General features: G+C 39.2%; 2 protein-coding genes across 3 annotated transcripts; one reads left to right on the top strand and one right to left on the bottom strand.

Moving 5' to 3' along the window:
* The first annotated feature begins 7,035 nt into the window (after positions 1–7,035).
* LOC148089706 (ubinuclein-1-like) lies at positions 7,036–15,771 on the top strand. 2 transcript variants are annotated; one of them, XM_087785086.1, is made up of 15 exons: positions 7,036–7,069; positions 9,394–9,652; positions 11,733–11,852; positions 11,965–12,063; positions 12,226–12,366; positions 13,137–13,222; positions 13,315–13,819; positions 13,879–13,952; positions 14,024–14,150; positions 14,222–14,346; positions 14,416–14,505; positions 14,587–14,730; positions 14,789–14,839; positions 14,903–15,392; positions 15,652–15,771. In XM_087785086.1, the coding sequence occupies exons 2-14, from the start codon at positions 9,413–9,415 to the stop codon at positions 15,378–15,380; spliced, it is 2,280 nt and encodes a 759-aa protein (XP_087641212.1). In that variant the 5' UTR covers positions 7,036–7,069; positions 9,394–9,412; the 3' UTR covers positions 15,381–15,392; positions 15,652–15,771. The 2 variants fall into 2 exon arrangements, with proteins under 2 accessions (XP_087641212.1, XP_087641204.1); XM_087785078.1 differs by lacking the exon at positions 7,036–7,069 and having other exon boundaries at positions 9,334–9,652.
* A 399-nt stretch (positions 15,772–16,170) lies between these two features.
* LOC148089705 (intercellular adhesion molecule 1-like) lies at positions 16,171–20,555 on the bottom strand. The gene is made up of 7 exons (XM_087785066.1): positions 20,416–20,555; positions 18,938–19,136; positions 18,066–18,141; positions 17,567–17,711; positions 17,192–17,509; positions 16,890–17,120; positions 16,171–16,820 (listed from the first exon to the last, which is right to left on the bottom strand). Exons 1-7 carry the CDS (start codon positions 20,471–20,473, stop codon positions 16,741–16,743), a joined length of 1,107 nt encoding a protein of 368 aa, XP_087641192.1. The 5' UTR covers positions 20,474–20,555; the 3' UTR covers positions 16,171–16,740.
* Between the last annotated feature and the right edge of the window lie 337 nt (positions 20,556–20,892).

Raw genomic sequence — 20,892 nt, 5'->3', positions numbered from 1 at the left:
ATGTATCGCACGTTAGCAAGTAGCTCACGTTAGCACGTAGCTCAGATTAGCACGTAACCCTACATTAGCAAGTAGCTTACATTAGCATGTAGCTTACATTTGCATTAAGCTAATATTATCAAAAATGTATCTAGCAAGTTTATCCTTTATTCATTGGTTTAAGTCTTGGTCAGCCATCTTGTCTACTGGTTGACTTCTTATCGAGGTGTGTCACTCTGAGGAGGTCCTGGGGCAGACCCAGGTCAACCTGCAGATATTATATCTCTAAGTGGACCCAAGAACTGCTCGGCATCCCTGCATTTAAAGACCTCCTCACTTAAATACATTCCTAGTTTACAATTGAGTGAATGGAAAAAAACAAATAAAAATACATAACAACAACAACAACAACGACAACAACAACAACAACCGTAACAATCAAAGGCAACAACTAGTAAGAAAACTGGTGGAAAAGGCAGATTTGTGACTCATGAGTAAGTGTAAGATTTGGCTCAATTAAAAAAAGGTTTAATTCCAAAAGATTTTCTCGTCGTCATTGGTGCAGCTGGACATCTCAGGTGGACAGAGGAGGGGGGGCGGCGTTCGGGGGGGTTTAGATTAGACATATAAATAGTAAACGATGTCGCAGGGGCCAAATCTTGCCTGAGGCGACGGCTGCTTCATTTTGTGTTAAATTTCTTGACAGAGCGCCACCCGCGTGCTGATGAATACTGAATGGTAACCAGAGCCCACCCCCACCTCCCTCTTCCATTACTGTGAATTAATTCGACTTTATTTATCCAATTTCTAGAGCTGACAGAATGTTAATTTGACTTGAGATTTCTCTGGGCTGTTCTGCCGGTGACCCCGCGGCCCCCGGACCGGCGTGTTGTAATAACCTGAATCTCTCACCAGAAGCTGCGATAATTGTTACCTTATTAGCATGTAAATTGTTTAATTAATATTATTATGAAGAAGCGTATAATCCCTCGGTTACTTGACCCCCCCCGAGTCCACATGCGGCCCCTGCATTTCAATGTCTTGCTTTCTTCCTCGCCCGCTAAGCGTCTTTTTCATGTCGTTCGTCTGAGACTCTCGTCCACAATCTCGCGGCGGCTCTTGAGGCGCAATTGATGTCGGCCATCGTCTCTATCTCCCCTCCTTAGCCGCCCTCCACTTCTTCACCCTCTCTTTCATTTTCTCGCATCGCTTTCTTGTCGTTTGCTTATAAAAAGGACTTCATATTTTTTCTCTCTCCCCTCCCTTCGCTTTCCAAGTCGGCGCCGGATGAAAAGCAGCCCTTGACACAAGGTCCTCAGAGACCCCAGCATTTAAATTCGCCTTTCTTCCTTCCTCCTCCTTTTTTTTGCAGGGCACGAGTGACATTGTCAGATGCTAGCTTTAATTAACTTGATAATAAGATGGGCGACACGCAGGGGCTGTATCGCCTGCAGCACCAACCCACCCCCCCTGCACGCCCCCCTGCACGCCCCCCTGCACGCCCCCCTTGCATGTCCACATCTGAGGCGACACAACCCACAGAGAAAATAGCAGTTAATCTGTTGTAACTATTAACGCGTCTGGAAGGATTTGTTTTGTTTGTAATGAAGTGTTGAGATGTTGGAAACAAAACAAACATTTCATTTAACCATTTTCAAATTTTTTTTTTCTTTAACTATATTTTTAATTACTTAACATTACATGGAATGTTATAGTAGTATTTCAAATTCAAGTAAGTAAGTATGAATCTAGTATTTATAGAGCGCTTTTCAAGACCAGGGTCACAAAGCGCTTAAACAATCAAAAAATACCCAATAAAATAAATACTTAAAAGTCCATGCAACAGATATTTAAGTGAGATAACGTTTTAGTATTATTTCTGGGTGACTTATATGTGTGATATTGTGTGTTTATTCATACTGTGCTGGCATTTTATTGTAGAAAAAAAATGTGTTTCCATTGCATGATACATCAATTATTCATCCCTTTTCATAAACATTAACATCATGCAGAGGGTTATGCAAACATGCCTTGTATTAGCATGCGGCTAGCTTACACTAGCAAGTAGCTCACTTCAGCTTCTAGCTCACATTAGCACATAGCGTACAATAGCATGTAGTTGCATAAGCACATAGCTTACAATAGCATGTAGCTTACATTAGCACATAGCTTACAAAGGCATGTAGCTTACATTAGCAGGAAGCACACATTAGCATGTAGCTGACATTAGCATGTAGCTTTCATTAGCAAGTAGATCACGTTACCATGAAGCTTACCTGGGCACATAGCTCTTATTAACAAGTAGCTCATATAAGTAAGTAGCTAATACAAGCAAGAAAAAAATAATTAGCATATAACTCACATTAGCATGTAGCTTTCTTAGACAAGTAACTCACAATATCATGTAGCATGCATTAGCATGTAGCTCATATTAGCTAGTAGCTCAAGTTAACAAGTAGATAACTTTAGCGTGTACCTTACATAAGCGCATAGCTCATATTAACAAGTAGCTCACATTAGCAGGTAGCTAACATTAGCAGGAAACATTCATTAGCAAATATAGCTTACATTAGCATGTAGTTTAGATTCGCATGTAGCTTTGATTGGCATATAGCTTCAATTAGCAATTAACACACATTAACATGTAACTCATAATAGCAAGTAGCCTACATTAGCAATTAGCTTATATAAGCAAGTATCCCACATTAGCATGTAGCTTACATTAGCGAGTATCTCACATTAGCATGTAGCTTACATTATAATGCCGCTTAAATCCATTTTTTTATCCAACAACATGCGACTCGTAATGTTATTAATATTAAACCATAGTCATTTTCTTATAATGACACTTACACAAACACACACAGGAACACAATTGTTCTACAAATAACATTTATTACACATAAATGAAAAGATAATGTTCTTGTATCTTATTCATATTAACTGTAAATTAATGGAAGTATAAAGATGTGTTCAAGGAACATTTATTCAAACCTTCAGTAATAAAAATGTTATTTTAAACTTTAAAATTCTAGTGATTTAAATCATTCAAATCATCAAAATGATCATAAAGCTCCAGCACGTCATGAAACATTTTATATGGAGGTCATTGTTTTTGTTTGTAATGATTCAAAGTTTCACGTCTGGACCCTGGTTCGGCCCCTTAGGGACAAGAAGGACTTCCTTTTATCATCTTTCAGAATAAGAGTGGCATCATGTTGAAGCTGGAACTATTCTGTAGATTCCAGGTCCGTCCTGGGGCCTCCACCCAACCAGGGAGGCCCCCAGCAGACACGCTGACCCCACGAGGGCCACATCCAAAGCATCAAATTGATGATTTCATTGTCTTTGACTCCAGCAAACGCTCTTCTGGTTTCTCTGGAAGACTTGGAACGATCTCAAGCCTTTAAATATGTATGAAGCAAACGATGAGTTAAGAAACGCTCTGGGTTTTAACGCTGCTTTGGAAATGATGGAAACGATCTGGTGATTAATTCGAGGCTCTGACTGGTGGAGCCTGAACCCACCGTCTGCCGGTGCGACTCCTTCCCTTCCTGAGCTCCGTCCAGATTCCGAGATGTTTTAATTAGCGCCCGAGATCAAGCCAATTATCCACTTTAGCTCGTCGCAGGGAATTGAAAAAGAATTCCTCAAATCTGTGTCATTGAAGGCTTTTGTGTTTGACCTCATTCTGCTCCGAAAACTTTCCTCGCTGATGGAAACTCCTGGAAATTTAGAGGATGATCGGAGAAGCTTAATGACCCGAGAGATCAGAGCCCAACATTATTTGATTTCATTTTATTATCGTTTTTAACTCAGTAATCCAAAGGTCAGCATTTCTTTTTTTAACATACATTTAAATAAATATTCCTTTTTTTAAGGCAGTTTAGAGTATTTTGGGGTAAAAGACATACGTTTGAATATACAAAATATTGATATTAATGCAGTTTTTTAATATATAATTAATAATTATTATTCATAATATATTTTTAAATATATGACTCGTATTTAATTATTATAATTTACAAATTACACATTTTATTTTATATATATATATATATATATAAAATTAAATTTGTAAATATCTATATGTATATATATATTATTAAATTTGTAATTTTTAAATTAAACAATTATAGTATTATATATATATATATATTATATAAATATGTGTATATATATATTAAATACTATAATTCTTTGATTATTGTAATAATATATATCCTATATATATATATTTATATATAATTAAATGTGTTATTTGTAAATTATAATAATTAAATAATTATAGTATTTCATTATATATATATTTAATTATATATATATATAAATATATATATATATATATATATTAAATTAAATTTGTAATTTGTAAATTATAATAATTAAATATATTTCTAATTAAAGACAAACGTGTTTAACCCACGTGTTGACGGGATATAAAAGATATCATTTTATCAGTTGTTTTCGGGGCTGAAATTTTGAAATTGTCATTATTTTTTCACCAGAATGAATGGATATTCTATAAAAATGAAGAAGTATAAATAAGTGGTTAAATCCGGTAAATACTCGCACTCTAGCACCTGATGAAGAGCGAATCACCATGTATTTGTGTAATTCACCATATTTACAGATATTTACAGATATTATAACAAAAAGTGAATTTTTCGCCTCATATTGGTCTTGAATTGTCTTTTAACTCTTCAGTTCTGTTCATTAAAGCTGGATTTGAAACAGTCTCAGCAGTGAAGAGCAAATGACACTTAATTCATTAAGAAACAACATATGATTCTCTGGATTATCCGCTTAATTGTTTACCACCGCTTGTTTACATAAACACCCCCCGCTGCACGGGTGGGGGGGTGAGGGGGGTGAGGGGGGGTGAGGGGGGTGAGGGTAGTAGGACGAGGGCGGAAAATTAATTTTGAAAATGGCTGAAGATAATTACTTATCAATTAAAGCTGTTATCCTGTCTAATTAGGCGATGTTCATTAAATTCTGCTAATTTAAGCCTTAATCAACGCTAGCGGTGCGCGACAGCACAGCGGTGACAGGAGAGCAGCGCCACCGCGTGGACAGGAAGGGGATTGTCACGTCCTTCCGCCCTGGGAATATTCCGATTTTTCTGTTACGATGGTTTTGTTTTTGAAAGGCTTGTTTCAAACGAACACATAGATATGATATAGACATAAATGATTGTGTTTAGAAAAATATTATTTTAAAAGTCATGGTATTGTTAATAATGGTCATTAATGCGAGTTGAAATCAACTTGAGTAACAAAAGTTAACAGTTAAGTATACAAATGTTTGTACAAAATTGTATTTAAGTTTTTGTAACCGATCTAAAAACATTAGTATTAAATAATGACATTTTCAGATTTAGATAAGTCCACCTTTTTTGCGGTAGTGACATAAATATTGAACTTCTGTCGCTCGCTATAAAACAATGCTTTGAACATATTGCGATGAATTACATTTGTATTTGTGTAGTTTTTGTGTTCACTGGATATAGTGTCACGCGTCGCTGATACAAGTATGTTGATGGTATCAACGGTATTTTGCTGCGATTGTTCATTCATACGTTATTTATGACGTGATATGTTTTAGAATTCTATCAAAAACATGGATCACCAGAAGCAGCTGGACCTTAAATTAAAATTAAACTTTCATAGAAATATGTCTATACACATATCAATTGTGTAATATCTGTAAGAAATACAGGCTCACAGTGATACAAAAACAATAGTGCGAGGAAACAAAGAAAGCTTAAGAATCTCAACTATTTTAAATGTATAGACAACAAAGAGAAGAGATAAGAAGCATCATCAAAGATTAAATCAAAAAAGAAAAGTGCACATTAGATTAGAGTGGAGTGTAAATGACATTTTATTGCAATTTAATTTAATGTGCGTCAGGGTTCAGAGCAGGGCTGGTCAATTACATCACCTCAGGGGCCACATTATACACTGTTAGAAAGAGACCAGCCAATAGAAAATAGGCAAAAACTCCAAAAACATGAAAATGTCATTTTGAATACAAGATTAAATCAGTTTGATTTTACATGATCATACTTTGACTTCATAAGGGCCCTTGAATAATGGAGCTTTTAGTATAGCCCGTCAGTGACGTCACGTTTGTGTAACTCAGCCAATCACATTCCGCAGAAAAAGTGACAGAGAAGTGTCATCTCTGAGTAAAATTCTGTGCGTTGAAACTATGACCCCAAAAATCGTCTAGTTCACTTGGTCACGCGCCACACATTTGAACCTTATGGGCGCGGGTTCGATCCCGACAAGTTTTTTAATTCTTAATTACATTTTTTGCATTGTCTTTGTGTTTAATAAGGATTAGTTGGTAGAATTCTTTGTCTTTGTGTTATTTTTCTTTGATCTATGTTCTTTATCTTTAGACTTAGATTGTATCTTGTTCTTTCGCTTTATTTCTCTTTGTTCTTGTTCTTATTTTATTTTGATTTATTTTTTTATAAAACATTTCTGTATTTTCTGTGGCTATTTGAAAAAAAACAACAATTTCCCGAAGGAGACCTCCTGAGGGATAAATAAAGTTTTACCTTACCTTACCTTAAATGATCTCTTTTTGTCCTGGTGCACAGGAAGGTTTTTTTTAAATCATTTAATTCATTTTATTTTGAGTGTATTCTGTTACCAGTGTCGTTCAACTGAGAACTATACGCGAAACAACCTGGATGTAAACACATAACTAATCTATTATTGTGAGAAATGGCTCCGGAGGGAACGACACCTCCTCATTAGCATAAAGTCATTATCATAATTAGCCAAGTGTAATTAAGGTGTCACGTGCGCTCGTTAACTAAAGTGTCCTCTTTACGGAGAAAGACGCGATTGAAAGAACCGTTCAGTTCAGTTCCAACAGTAACATTTCCCTGAGAAACTCTCTTTATAACTTGAGTGTTTCTAGTGACGCGTTAAAGCTGCGGCGTGACGTCACAAAGATGTCCCTCAAGCGTCTGATCTCACAATAAAGACAACTTTAAGAGTCAAGGATGACAACTTGGTTCAGTCACACAGTGACTTGGTGAGATGTTCACGCAACGTGCTGCACAACACAGGTAGGAAAACTGACTTTGTTTTCTTTCATTTTCTTTCACACAAAATTCATTTGAGGTTTTAGGTCCATAACGTTTTTTTAAAATGTATCTAAAACATTGAATGTTCTTTGTAGAGTTGATCTTCTCTCTGTGCTTTCTCTGGGTTTCCTCCCACAAACCTTTGAGAAGATATAACTCATGACTCCCAAGTTGTTTTTAAGTGGTTGTCTGTATTTTCCTTGAAGGACTGGCCACCTTTCCAGGGTGTCCCCCAAGGTAGCCGCGATGGACTCATAACATTTTGACTAATAACAGAAACAATAATACACAAATGGACAATAATGTATCAAATAATATTAATAATTAATAATACAATTTTAATTGTATAGCGCTTTTCCAGACCAGGGTCACAAAGCGCTTAAACAATCAAAACAATACTCAATAAAGTATATACTTTAAAGGTCAAGATAAAACTGATAACACAACAGGAGTTCCAGAAAATTTAAGGAAAAGCCTGAACAAATAAAAACGTCTTAAGATGTTTCTTAAAGGAGTCAGTAGATCCATCAAGCGCAAATAAACGTCAAATAAACCCAATAACAAATACAATAATGATAAAGAGTCAACAACACAAAACGTAGTACAAGACAATAAACACTAGTATACAAGAATATTAAATATAATAAAAAAGGCACACAACATAAGTGTGCGTGTATATATTATTTATCATATATCCTTTATTAAATATATATAAAAGATATATTTTATTATGTACAACAATATCGAATTAAACAAAGGAACAATTCAAATGACGTCAAGATGAATCACACAATATCCACAGTGTGTGTTTTTAAATGTGTAGAAGCTGAACAGTGTGTGTGTGTGTGTGTGTGTGTGTGTGTGACTCACTGGACCTGCAGTGGATCCACGTTGACAATTACAATAACGGGATAATTGCGTGTCTGTCAGCAAACATCCAGTGTTAGCATATCAACCAAATAACCAATTCTCTCTGCACGCCCCCGATCTCACGCGCACGCGCACGCGCTTTGCAATTAGAATTGAATTTCACGGTGCAAAGCTTTTAATGCAAATAGTATGGATCCCTTTCTTTGACCGGTGTGTGTGTGTGTGTGTGGAACAAGAAATAGTGTGTGACAATGAAGTCAAACACACTGGGGCGAGATAAAGGGCCACAGATGGGGTCTGCGGGAGAAGGAGGTCCGGGCCCTTGTGTGCGAGTGGTGGGCGGGTCTGGACCGAGAGGGGGGGGCATGTCGTAATGGTTATGGGGGGGGGGGTCTGGTCCGATCTGGTCCGATCTGGTAGGCGTTCTCCCAAAGGTGCATAATTCACTGATTCATTGACAAGACTAAACAAGAGCCAATATTAATTAACTCACCCGGCGTGCCAGGGGCGCAGAGGGAGGGGGGGGGGGGGGGTCGAGGCCAGGAGGTGAAAAGACGCTGGTTGTTTAAAATGTAGAATACATGTACTGATAAGAATTTTTTATAAAAAAAAAAGCAAAATTTGAAAATAAAATGTGAGATGAAATCCCTGTTCGCGGGTGTAACGTATCGTTCGAGCGCCCCCGCGAGGCCAAACCTATTAAGTTCAGGCATAGGTGTGTTCGCTGTACTGGATAATAAAAGAGGATTTAATTTCTCTTCGTCACGAATATTTATTAAAACTGATGTGTGTGTATATATTTTCTACATAAAACATTAAATACAGCTCAACAGTGTATGGAGATGGTAAGATACACAGAGAAAAATACAATTACATTATTAAAAATATGAAAAAGAGCAATAATATTTTTAATTTATATATATATATATATATATATATATATTTCTCACATACAGAAGTTGATTGAAAACTTTGGGTTTGGTTTGGTTGTCTGTCTTTGTGTGCCATGCGACAGACTGGCGTCCTGTCCAGGGTGTCCCCTGCCTCTCGCCCTATGATACTGGGATAGGCTCCAGTTTCCCCGTGACCCCGAAAGAGATAAATCGGTATACAATTAATTAATATATATATAATAACATTTAAAATAATGAGTTTTTAAACACGCGATAATATTTTTGCATGAGTATGTTTAAAAACTCATTATTTTATATGTTATTAATATATATATATGAATGAATATATATATATTCATTCATATATATATGCATATGGGTATATATATTCACTTTCATTAATAACATTTAAAATAAGGAGTTTTTAAAAAGGCAATAATATTTTTGCATCAACCGTTTCTTCTTGATTGAAGGTCAGCGCATGCGCACCGTGTACCGCCCGCACCTGTCGGTTGATTAACGGTGACTTCCGCCTCGTCTCAGGTAAGCACGCGCGCGCCTGATGTCCGTCATGGCGGAACCTCGCAGAGTCCAGCTGACGTCTGTGACCTACGGCGCACCGGCCCCGGTCAGACCCGACCCGCCCGCACCTGGACCCGCAGAGGGAGGAGACCCGGGAGGAGACCCGCGTCCGGAGCAGGAGGTCCAGTCGGTCCAGTCGGTCCGGCTCACCCTCAGTCTGTTCCAGGCCGATGACCGGGACTCTCCGGAGTTCAGCTACTTTCAGCTGCTGGAAGACCAGGTCTGTCGAGTCCATGAGAAACGGATCAGAGATTTAAAAAAAAAAAAAGCCAGTTGGACCCAGAAGGTTCTGAGATCACAACCGTTTGAATTAAAACTTTATTGACAAAATCCTTCTTACGTCACGTTAGAAATCAAGCGTTAATGGCTGCTGTGTTGAAAAGAAACTGCAATTATAGAGAGAAAATATTGGCTGTAAATTCAAGCCAAAACTGTTGGAAAAAAACCTTTTAATTGTGTGAATGCTGGGATGGGAAGCATTCACACGATTGACCTCCTGTTTTCTTCTGACCCGAACTTTGTGCCGCTTCTCCGCCCACAAATTTTATCCGATTTGAACTTTTATCAATTCAGCTCGTTTCCGAAATGCGGGCTATGTTCGAGCTTTCTTTTATCTCTTCCACTCTTTCTTTTATTCCTCTTTTTCTACCCCATTCATTTCAATGGGAGATATCTTCAACTCCTTCCACTTTGACCTACTACTTTTACTTTTCTACTCTAATATTACCACTAATTCCACTACTACTTTTACTACTAATTCCACTACTGCTTTTACTTTTCTACTACTTCTTATGGTACTTCTAATTCCACTACTACTTTTACTTTTCTACTCTAATATTACCACTAATTCCACTACTACTTTTACTTTTCTACTCTAATATTACCACTAATTCCACTACTACTTTTACTACTAATTCCACTACTGCTTTTACTTTTCTACTACTTCTTATGGTACTTCTAATTCCACTACTACTTTTACTTTTCTACTACTTCTAATATTACTACTAATTTCACTACTACTTTTACTTTTCTACTACTTCTAATATTACTACTAATTCAACTACTACTTTTACTACTAATTTCACTACTACTTCTAATATAACTACTAATTCCACTACTACTTTTACTTTACTACTACTTCTAATGTTACTTCTAATTCAACTACTACTTTTACTACTAATTTCACTACTACTTCTAATATAACTACTAATTCCACTACTACTTTTACTTTTCTACTACTTCTAATGTTACTTCTAATTCAACTACTACTTTTACTACTAATTTCACTACTACTTCTAATATAACTACTAATTCCACTACTTCTTTTACTTTTCTACTACTTATGGTACTTCTAATTCCACTACTACTTTTAACACTAATTCCACTACTACTTTTACTTTTCTACTACTTCTAATGTTACTTCTAATTCAACTACTACTTTTACTACTAATTTCACTACTACTTCTAATATAACTACTAATTCCACTACTCATTTTACTTTTCTTCTACTTCTAATATTACTACTAATTCCACTACTTTTGCTAATACTACTACTACTACTACTAATTCCACAGCACAGCATGGTCAGCATTCACTGCATTTCTTCTGTAAATACTCTTTCTAGTTTGATGTGTTTTATATTTTATATGAATAGTTAATCAAGCTAAGGGGCCATTTGCGGCATTTGAGGAGATTTAATTAAACAATAATTAAACTTTTAAATGTACCAACTGGAGTCAAAAGGACACAAAGTGTCGATTCTGTTGTTTCTTTCTGTCTGTAAAGGAGTTTGTAACTATGGGTTGATGGTACGAGGATAATATGTGGAACTTTTGAATTGAATAACTCTTGGTGTAATGTCAAGGTTAATATGTGGGGCCCCCCGCTAGATTTCTCTTCATCAAATGTGGCCCCAGACTGACTTAAGGCATCAACACTATGAATGAATACACGTGGATTTGTTTACTTATGAAGAAACATGTCTTATAGTCGCAGATCTTTTTCTTGATGGATTCAAGAGGTTTTCACCTGACACAGGTGTGTCTTGAGTTTATTTGAAATGGAGTTGATCCATCAGTTGTGTTGTGTAGACGTCTGGTTGACGCACAACTGTTAGAATTCATACCAAGAACCAGCTGAATGAAGCTACACCAGCGACCATCATGAAGGTCAGACCGTTAGGTGTCAGTTCTGGATTCATTTCGTTAAAGATCGTCAAACATTTCAATATTTGTGGGAATATTCTGCACGAAATTGTGCAAACCCCAGTCACATGACTTTGTCTAACTGTACAATCCTAGATGCGACACCACGAGGCTGAGAAGCTGAAGGAGAACAAAGCTCCTCTGACTCTGTTTGAAGAAGAGAAACGTGACAACGATGAACTTGTAAAAATGGCTCAGAAACTGGAGGAGAAATATGTGAGTAGTTGTCGACCTCTATATACAGTATATAGATGTGTATACAGTATATATATATATATATATATAATTGTCTCAGAAGGAAGTCAACATTCTTTTTTCCCCACTTTAGGGCGGTAAACCCAAGAAGAAAAAAGATCGCGTTCAGGACTTGATCGACATGGGGTTCGGTTACGATGATGAGGATTCTTTCATCGACAACTCTGAGGCGGTGAGTCTCAATTATGGCTTCTCTTTATTGTACCGACGGATGCACTTTAGGAGATGAACACCAGATGGCAGCACCGGTTGAGTTTAAGAAATAAAGTTAACTTCAAATGCACTGATTTGTGTAACATTTGTGTAACATTTGTGTACAACTTTATACCCGCAGTATGACGAGTTTGTACCGTCTTCCATTACGACCAAATTTGGTGGATTCTACGTCAATTCTGGGGTGTTGCACTTTCGTGACGTCACAGACTTGGAGAGCGACGGCACTCCGACCGAGGGAGGAACACACTCTACATCAAAGGTGTGTTTTTTATATGGTTTTTAATGGGAGTATAGATGGATGGATGGACTTTATAAATCCCTCTGGAGATCTCCATCTGGAAATTGGGTATATCAGTGCCATCAGAATATTGAATGGTTAGTTTCAACATTTCGAATTAAATTTTTTTTGTTTGGGTTTTTATTAAGATATAGATTTTTTTTTTTTTAATAAATAAATAAATTCTCTTTTTTTTTTTAATTGGAATTTGTTTGGGTTTTTGTTAAGGCTTCGATTTTTTTTATATAATTCAATTAACTCATTTGAGCATTGAAAGTTTGAATTTTGTTTCCATCGAATAATTGAGTTAAAAAAAATAATTGAATGAAATTTAAAATAGTTGCATTTTTTTACTTGGTTTTGTATTCTAATAGCGATAATTCAAAAATACATTTTCTAAATTAATTACTTTAACTTATAATTGAATTCAAAAGGCTACAAACTAAACTAAAGAATATTGAAATAAAAAATACATTTGATTTATTGCAATTAAAGTATCTAACTATGTGTTAAAATATGTTTCTTTTAATTGAACAATTGTTTTTTTGTTAATACAATCAATTAAAAAAGAACCTTTCAATAAAAAAAATATTAAATTCAATAAAAATGTGTATGCTTGAGGATTATTTACACCGTTTTCCAAACTATTCTGATGTCACTGATATACTTTCCCATGTATTTCTGTTACATTTTTATTTAAATGTTCTTAAAATTCCCAAAACATGAGCTGATTTAATGTATAAAATCATCAGAAACGTAAACTCAACGGACAAATGAGGCCGAAGAATAAACGCTGCAAAAGTGGGGAGTTCGATGACGTCCAAATGTCAGAATCAGGGTGAGTTTGACAAGGATACGTCAGATCTTCTCATGATGTCAAAGATCCGGAGCTTTTTCTGCTTTACTAATGTTTGAAATGTCTCCTTGCAGCGAGGAGATACGACCACCGACTGGGATGATGAAGAAGAAGAAGAAAAAGATGGCCGGCACCCTCAGCGTCACCAGCATGCTCAAAAAGTTCCAGCGGGAAAAGGAGCGCGAGCAACAGAGGAACGTCAAGAAGGCACCAGACGTTGGCAGAACTTTGCTGCACCTCGGACCCGCGGACGCAGCCGGCGGAGGCGACCCGATCCTCAGCCTCCTCGGATCCACCGACGACCAGGATCTGATCAAGGCGGCGAGCGCGGTGGATTTCGACATCGATCTGGACACGTTACTGGACGTGACGGAAAGTATCTCCTCGCAGACGTCGGCTTCTCACCTGGAGAAGGACGGAACCGAAGACCGGAACCGAAGACTATTTGAATTCCAAGCGGACTATCGCCAAAAAGCTTCTTCTGAGGAAATGCAGGAGTCAAATCTACCTCATAAGGATGTTCCTCTGCCAGAGGGGCTTCCACCAGAGCTGGAGGACAGTGTGGAGAAACTGGTGATGGTCAGTGTTTCTCCAGATATCATGTGGTTTTGAGTCGTGAACCAGGTTTTGTGTCTCAGGCCGCCAAGACTTCAGAGGGAGGATCGAAGCTGAAGAAGTTCTTTACCCCAGATATAAACACCATCCTGCTTGAGTGAGTGATATCGATGTGTCGAGGTTGCATGTCTCCAAATGGCGGGATCTTCACGAGCATGTTTGTCCCAGTGTTGAGTTTCAGTGTCAGCAGAACGTTCACCTGCGGTCCAGGGTCTACGCTCACCTGTCGTCCTGCCTGCCCTGCAGCCGAGAGACGCTGCTCAAACGTGTCCGCAAGCTGCTGCACAAACGTGCCGTGAGTCCAAAAGAACCGGCGCCACGTTTTGAAATGAGTCTTTTTCCAAAAAACAATGTCGCTCTCACAAGGAGGCGCCGTCCGGCGTGAAGGATCCGGTGCAGAGGCTGAGGGACGCCATCGCCTGCTCCATGCCGGATCAGATCGCATCTTTCCAGGAGAGTTGTCAAGCTTTTGAACAAGCCAAAGTTTTAAAGTGGGTTCTTAATCTGTCGGTTTTAATTTTTGACTTTCTTCCTGACTATTTACGTTTCCTCTTTCTCAGGGTGATGGAAGACAAGGATGACAATGTCGAGCAGAAGACGGTCAAAAGAGGGGCCCCGAGAAAGTTGTTCAAATGGAACGAAGAGATCCGGTAGGACTTATTTAAGACTTGAGTGTAATTTAAGTTTTTTTTTTTTTAATCTAGCCGCTCATTTCTCCAACTTCCCTCCAGGGACTGTTTGAACGGTGTCATCCGAGCCAAGATGGACGTGAGCAAGAATGAAACGGGAGGCCCTCAAGAGTTGGAAGATGCTCTGAAGGTTCTGATCGAAAACGAGGTTAAACCTCTTTGGCCCAGAGGGTGGATGCAGTCCAGGTACGCCAGGTGATGACCGTTAAAAAGCACCATCTTGAACTTCTTTCTCTTTCTCAAGAATCCTGCTGAGAGAAAGTCGGAAGGTGTCGGAACTCTTTGCTTCCTGTCAGTAAGTGACTCTCCATCTGTGCTTCTGTGTGAAAACGTTCACCAATTAGATGTTTTTTAATAGAATGAAGAAGTCCAGGCTTGAGAAGAAGAATTCTTCCATAAGTGACACCTCGTTCACGGAAGGTACCGCGGTCCGTCTCAGTCTTCCTCTGGATAGTCCCTGTGAAGACCCCCAAGCTGACGCCGCGGTGACCCGACCGGCCCCTCCGCTTGCTGCCCCCCATCACCAGGAAACCGTACCTGGCAAACGTGACTCTTCCCTTGACTCCGAGGATCCGTTGGCCGCAGAAGCACTTGCTCAAGGGCACCGCCTGCCCCCCACTCAAGAGGTTCTCGTCGCTGCGCTTGCGAAGTACAAACATGCCGCTCATCCGATCAAGTTCTCGGTAGAACTTCAAAGTCCTCCATTTCCTCCTCCACCACCGCAGTCCAGCCCCGCCACCGTGCACGAGTCCCCGGTCGGCTCTCCGGCGCCACCGAGTGGCTTCCCGAGGCAGTTCTCGGGCAAAGACATTGAGATTATAGAGATCTTCGACTGATGAAACCTCAGGGTGAGTTTGTGTTTTGAATTGTTCTCAAGGCTCGGGTGAGATCGAGCGTAGCCTGGAAGTTGCCATCAAAAAGTAGCTAGTGCTAAAAAGGGTCAATGAATGAAGTGAAAATCATGACACGCAGTTAGAGGGCGCTACTGCACAAGTCATAACCTTTCAAAAATAAACGGAATATCAAAGAAAATATTTTCAAAAACTTGTCTGTGAAACTCCTTAATCAGCACATCACACTTCACTCATTGTATTTTCTTATCTTCAGGTCGGATCAAACTAGTAAACCGGATACTGCGATCAACTATTAACCAGTGATGCTGATGCAAGTACTATATTCAGCTTTTGTACATTAATAAATAATAAAGTACCTGCTTGTTGTGTAACATTTTGTTTCATAAACATCTTGCATAAATCTTACAATGGATCAAGGGTATCTTCTTTTTTTTTCTTTATGATTTCAAAGCAGTTTCGAATGTAACCAATATCCTGAAGGTTTGCTTTTCGAATGTAAACTCAAAATAGGTCAGTTAGCTGCTTTTAACTTGGGTTCACTTGAGTATCTAGCTGTGGTGGTTCTTGCTCATGTCCAGCTTAACACACATAATGGCCATCAGAGCAGATTCTACCAGTGATGGTTGACATTAACCTACATTTAGTTTCACAAGTTGATCCTTTTTTTTTTTAGCATTTAAAGCAGCTCTGGGTAGTTTTGGGTACCTTTTTAATAACCATAACTTGTGATGACATCAACTTCAAACTAGTTGAATGACTCGTATACTGTGACTTGAGGTGTTTTGTGTGATTTTTATTTTCACTGTGAAAGTTCTTGGATGGTGTGAACATACTACATATCGCAGGGGCGCCGAATTACGGTACAAAGTTAAAGTCATTTACAAAGCCGTCATAACGCATATATTTCATTATCCACAATCTGATTCATGACCTCATCAGTATCATCCTTCATTCATCAATGGAAGTCTGGAAACAGAACATTCATCAACTGCTAAAAACCGGGCCATAGAAACTTTTGCGAGGTTTAGCGAGTGCTCATGGGAAACACTACCACTTTAGTCCACTGGCGTCGCTCAACTTCAAATCGCATAGAGCTGCTTTAAAACAACTACAAGATGAATGGTATTTTTACAGATGGTATTCCACATTTTCGATAGTTCTTGAAAAAACTTCCTTGAAATCCAGTGATCAATGACTGCGAGCTGACAAACTTCATTGCAGGGAACAACTGTACCAAGTAACTACTTTAACTTGGACTCCCAAAGGCTCGACAAATGGACCTTCAGGGATCGGTCAACGCAGTTCATCCAGATGCCGTTGAGGGAAGAATGTAAATCCAGGTTCAATTTACATTTGAGAGAAATGTGTAGATGTAAAGCAGCAAAACTGTCAGGAGCGTCCGGTTCGTAACGTTTAATCCTCCTTGAATAGAAGAAACAAAGGTTTTATTTAGGTTTGTTTTCTTTAAATGACCTGCTCCCTGATAGTTACCATTTCCACACTGAAGCTCCAGCTCCACTGTGATGTTTCTTCTCCCTCGTGGCCCAGTTGCTGAAATGGTATATTTCCCAGCATGCTCTCTGGTGAGCCGAGAGGGTGGAACAAAAGGTTGACCGTCCTTGAGCCACTTGACTGATGGGTTTGGGTTTCCCTCCACTTCACAGCTGAGTTTGTCTCCGACCTTGTACTGCAGTTTCTGGGCACAAAGGAAGTTTGGACCAACTGCAAAAGAAGAGGTGTCTGAGTAAGAACCGACTGTACAAGTCAAATTTACGCCTCCAACTGTTACTCACAAAGAACTTCTGTTGTAAATTTTTGTGATTGTACTGTTGGATGTTTTGATTCCAGGTCTAGTCGAGCTTCACACCAGTAATGGGCTCCATCGTCCTCTTTTTGGGGGGTGATCTTGATGGCGAAGATCTCTGTGACTGGTGTCTTATCCAAGTTCTTTGAGCGCATGCTTTGCACTTCGGTGTTTCCTTTGTAAAAGGTCACGGTGAGGTTTTCCACCGGAGCTACGTCCTTGACTGAGCACTCTAGCGAGTACTGGTGGAGCTCCAACAGTGGCCCAGTGTGGTTCACCAAGCTGATGGTCACAGAGTCTGGAGGCTCTAAGAGGAAAACGTTAATCATGTTTTTATCGAAAAATACATTTAAGGTGGACTTACTGTAGACCACAACAGAAAGGTTGACAGAGCAGTGCCCCCCAAGGTCGGAAATGGTGTAGCACATCGGTTGGATGTCCCACTCGGTCATGTTGTCCATCTTCCATATTTGAAAGGGTTCATTTGTAAGCGATGGGATCAATTTGAGCTGGAAAATATAATGTTATGTCATTTACTTTTTGACACTGATCTCTCGTAGTATCCACCCACCCTACGATAAATATCTAACAATACTTGTAAGATCAGTTTCTTGATAAGAAACTGCCTAAAACAAAAGGGTATGGCAAAGGTTATATTGTCCGGTCTGGAAAGGTGAAGTATTCAACTACATTCAAGTAACTTATTTCCCGACGGAGATCTCCAGAGGAATCAATAAAGTCTGTCGGACCATTTGGTGAATAAATGCAGAGGTTGATTGGAACAGGCGAGATGCATTTGTTTGTTAATCTTCATTGTACACTGTAGTTTGACTAAACAATATGGTTTCTCACTGTTGTCCTACCTGAGGGATTTCCCAGGCCAGGTAAAGGCTTTCTGAACTAGACCGGGAGCAGTTTGCCGTGACTGGATACCCGAATCTGATGAGAGAGTGTGACTTGTTAACGGCACATATTAAGACGACTTGAAAAAGTCTCAGAGCACATGTTAAGACGCACCGGAAAATAAGGCTCACCTTCAATGAATGGCCTATTTTAGAAGTGTTTTCATAAATAGTTTGCAACGGATTATAAGGCGCATAGAATAAAAGATGCAGTCAAACGTTTGACTGGGGCTAGTTATGCATCCACTAGATAAAGCTGTGCTAAAAGTAATGTCAACAAAACGGTCAGATAAAGTCAAAGTTTATTAAGCGGTTCTGACAACTCTGTTCACTCCCATGGTAATGGGATGTTCAAATGATGTTTAAAAGGCTTCAAGCAACAGCGCACGAGACTGGTGTTGTGAGCAGACAAATTGAGCGAGCAGCAGTGAAGTTGAGCACGTTTATGACGGCTAGAGTGCCTGTATGACTGGTTGAAAACGCAGCAGAGTGATTTGGCACCAAAAAAAATGTTTTGAGTGTACATCAACCAAGACAAACTCGCTCAAAACGGTGGCAGTAATCTTACTCCATAGATGTCCGCCATGATGTGACGTGCGTTGTTAATCCCACCCCGTGATGACGTAATTCCGCCAAAGGCTTCTCGTTCAGTTGGCGCAGAGTCATGATAGTGTTTGTAAACAAGTCACCCACCAGGTAATTTTCATATATAAGGCACTACCGATTATAAGGCGTACTGTCGTTTTTTTGAGAAATTGAAAGGCTTTTAAGTGCACCTTATAGTGCGGAAAAATACGGTATTACCAATGTCTCGATCTTAACCGGTGACGTACCTGACCACCAGGGAGTCGGGGGTGACTTCTAAAGGGCAGCGAGGGTTCCTTCCGTCTCCAAGGCTACTGGCTGATGATGGGATGGTGGGTTCGGTGTACACACGGGAAGACGGAAGGGCTGTTATGAGGGGGGAAGGTGGAGGAGAGATCTGTGATGGAAGGGTGGGAGCAGGTGTGAAGGTCACAGGCGATGAGGTCACTGAGGATTGACAGGAAAACAGCAGGAGACAAATAATCATTCACAAGATATTCACAGACAAACGTCGGATTTTCATTCATTGTGACAAAAAAGGTGAAGAGCTGAAGTTGGGTCTGAATGTGAGGTATTTGGATTTTAAATTTGTACTTAAATTGCATTTGTTAAGTCTTCTAAAACGTTTACATGATCTATTGCTTCTGGAGAAATGGATTGAACTCGCTTTTGTTTTCCGTCCTTAAAGCACACAATGTCAGACATACTCCAGTCGGCACGTTTTCATCCTGATGAGATAAGCAGTGTAAACACACCATGCGGCCCCTCCTGTCGCTTCACAATAGCGGCTCAGGGGTCAATTGAATTTTGCCATCTCGTGAAATAATAGATTTTGGGGCAGACCCGTCGCGAACCATTGTTTCATTCGCGCAGAGAATCCACCCTGTGGGTTCCTCTGAGGAAGGAAGGACACCCTGCCCACGAATTTGCAAGAACTCACTTCTCTTTTCTTTTCTTTTTTTTTTAAATGACCATTGTTCCACCCATTACTCAGGGGTTTCGTACACTTATCGGATCATCTCGAACACTGCGGGTCACATGTTGTGTTTGAGAGCAAAAAAGATCTGGATCTCTACAGTTTCATTTAGAGCGGGGGATTGAGGCGCCAGCCGGACCAAAACTCCATTAATGGTTTATACAATTCTATTCAAAATACACTTCTTTATTTTTAAGAACGAGGGTCCGGAGCCCCAACCAGGAAGTGTCCCGAGGCCACCTTAACATGCCAAAATAAATGAAAGAAGTGGGAAAGCATCTGAGAATTAAAAAGCGAATTCAATGATTTGCAATCCCATAAACACATGTATCACTAAAATGAAATGTACAATTATAAAAAATACACAGTTTGAGAAATTTACATTTTGAAGGCTTTAACATGTCTATCAAAAGTTTTAATAGAAATTAATATCATCATAGACCTGTTAGATGACTTTAATTTTAAGAACAAATCTGGTGGGTTTACTTTATTAAATGTGGGGAAATACCATTTGATTTCAGAGTATTTAATATTGGTCTATAACAAGTGAATAAAAGGAGGATTAAGTTTCGGGGGAAATGGAAGTAAAGAGCTGCTTTAATAAAAAAGATGGATAAGAAAACACCGGTATGATAAGTGAGTTAATGGAATGCGTCGTCAAAAGAAGATCTAAACACGAAATCTGAAATCCAAATATCCCTTCTTCCTCTCATGACCACATCTTTCTACTCCCGCTGACGGCGAACTCACCTGAGACCAGCAGACGAACCAACATCACCAAAGTCCTCATCCTTCCTACGCTCGACATCCTCTCGTCTCTCTGGACAAGCTCCGATGTTTTTGGAGTCTGAGCAGGTTTTTGTGAGCGAGCTAGTGTTTAAGCTGATGACCCGGGCCAGTCCTCTGCTCTGGTGGGCGTTGTTAGAATCGGGGAGGAAGGAAGGGAAGGTCAAGATCCATCCAGAGGAGTTGTGCGTGGACTGCTGAGGGTGAGCCCCAGAGTGTTGGAAAATATGTTTCACTCTTTTGAGGTCTCTTGTGGAGGAAATCAAACAAAGAGACTTTATTCATGAATGTTGAAAGATACCAGGCAGTGTCTTTACTGTTATTCATCTATGGAGATGGGAGCAAAGCACAACATTAACCCTTTATTTTTAGTTACTTCTTTTAAAAAAAATGTATTATGTTGCATAGATTTGGTTGATCTAATAAGGTTCTTAGTTTGTT

The sequence above is a fragment of the Callionymus lyra genome, chromosome 1 (assembly GCF_982586985.1).
Source record: "Callionymus lyra chromosome 1, fCalLyr1.hap1.1, whole genome shotgun sequence".
NCBI lineage: Eukaryota > Metazoa > Chordata > Actinopteri > Syngnathiformes > Callionymidae > Callionymus > Callionymus lyra.
The sequence above is the reverse complement of the archived record's forward strand: the minus strand, read 5'-3'. Positions and strand labels throughout refer to the sequence as shown.

What these genes read in the sequence shown, in the direction of transcription:
- LOC148089706 (XM_087785086.1), top strand. Translation starts at nt 9,413, where the DNA reads ATGTCCGTCATGGCGGAACCTCGCAGAGTCCAGCTGACGTCTGTGACC. An exon ending in GTCCAAATGTCAGAATCAGG is followed by an intron (nt 13,223 to 13,314) that starts GTGAGTTTGACA and finishes GTCTCCTTGCAG; the next exon opens with CGAGGAGATACGACCACCGA. An exon ending in AAATGGAACGAAGAGATCCG is followed by an intron (nt 14,506 to 14,586) that starts GTAGGACTTATT and finishes ACTTCCCTCCAG; the next exon opens with GGACTGTTTGAACGGTGTCA.
- LOC148089705 (XM_087785066.1), bottom strand. Translation starts at nt 20,473, where the DNA reads ATGTCGAGCGTAGGAAGGATGAGGACTTTGGTGATGTTGGTTCGTCTG. An exon ending in TGGCCTGGGAAATCCCTCAG is followed by an intron (nt 17,712 to 18,065) that starts GTAGGACAACAG and finishes TATATTTTCCAG; the next exon opens with CTCAAATTGATCCCATCGCT. An exon ending in GGAGCTTCAGTGTGGAAATG is followed by an intron (nt 16,821 to 16,889) that starts GTAACTATCAGG and finishes CTTCTATTCAAG; the next exon opens with GAGGATTAAACGTTACGAAC.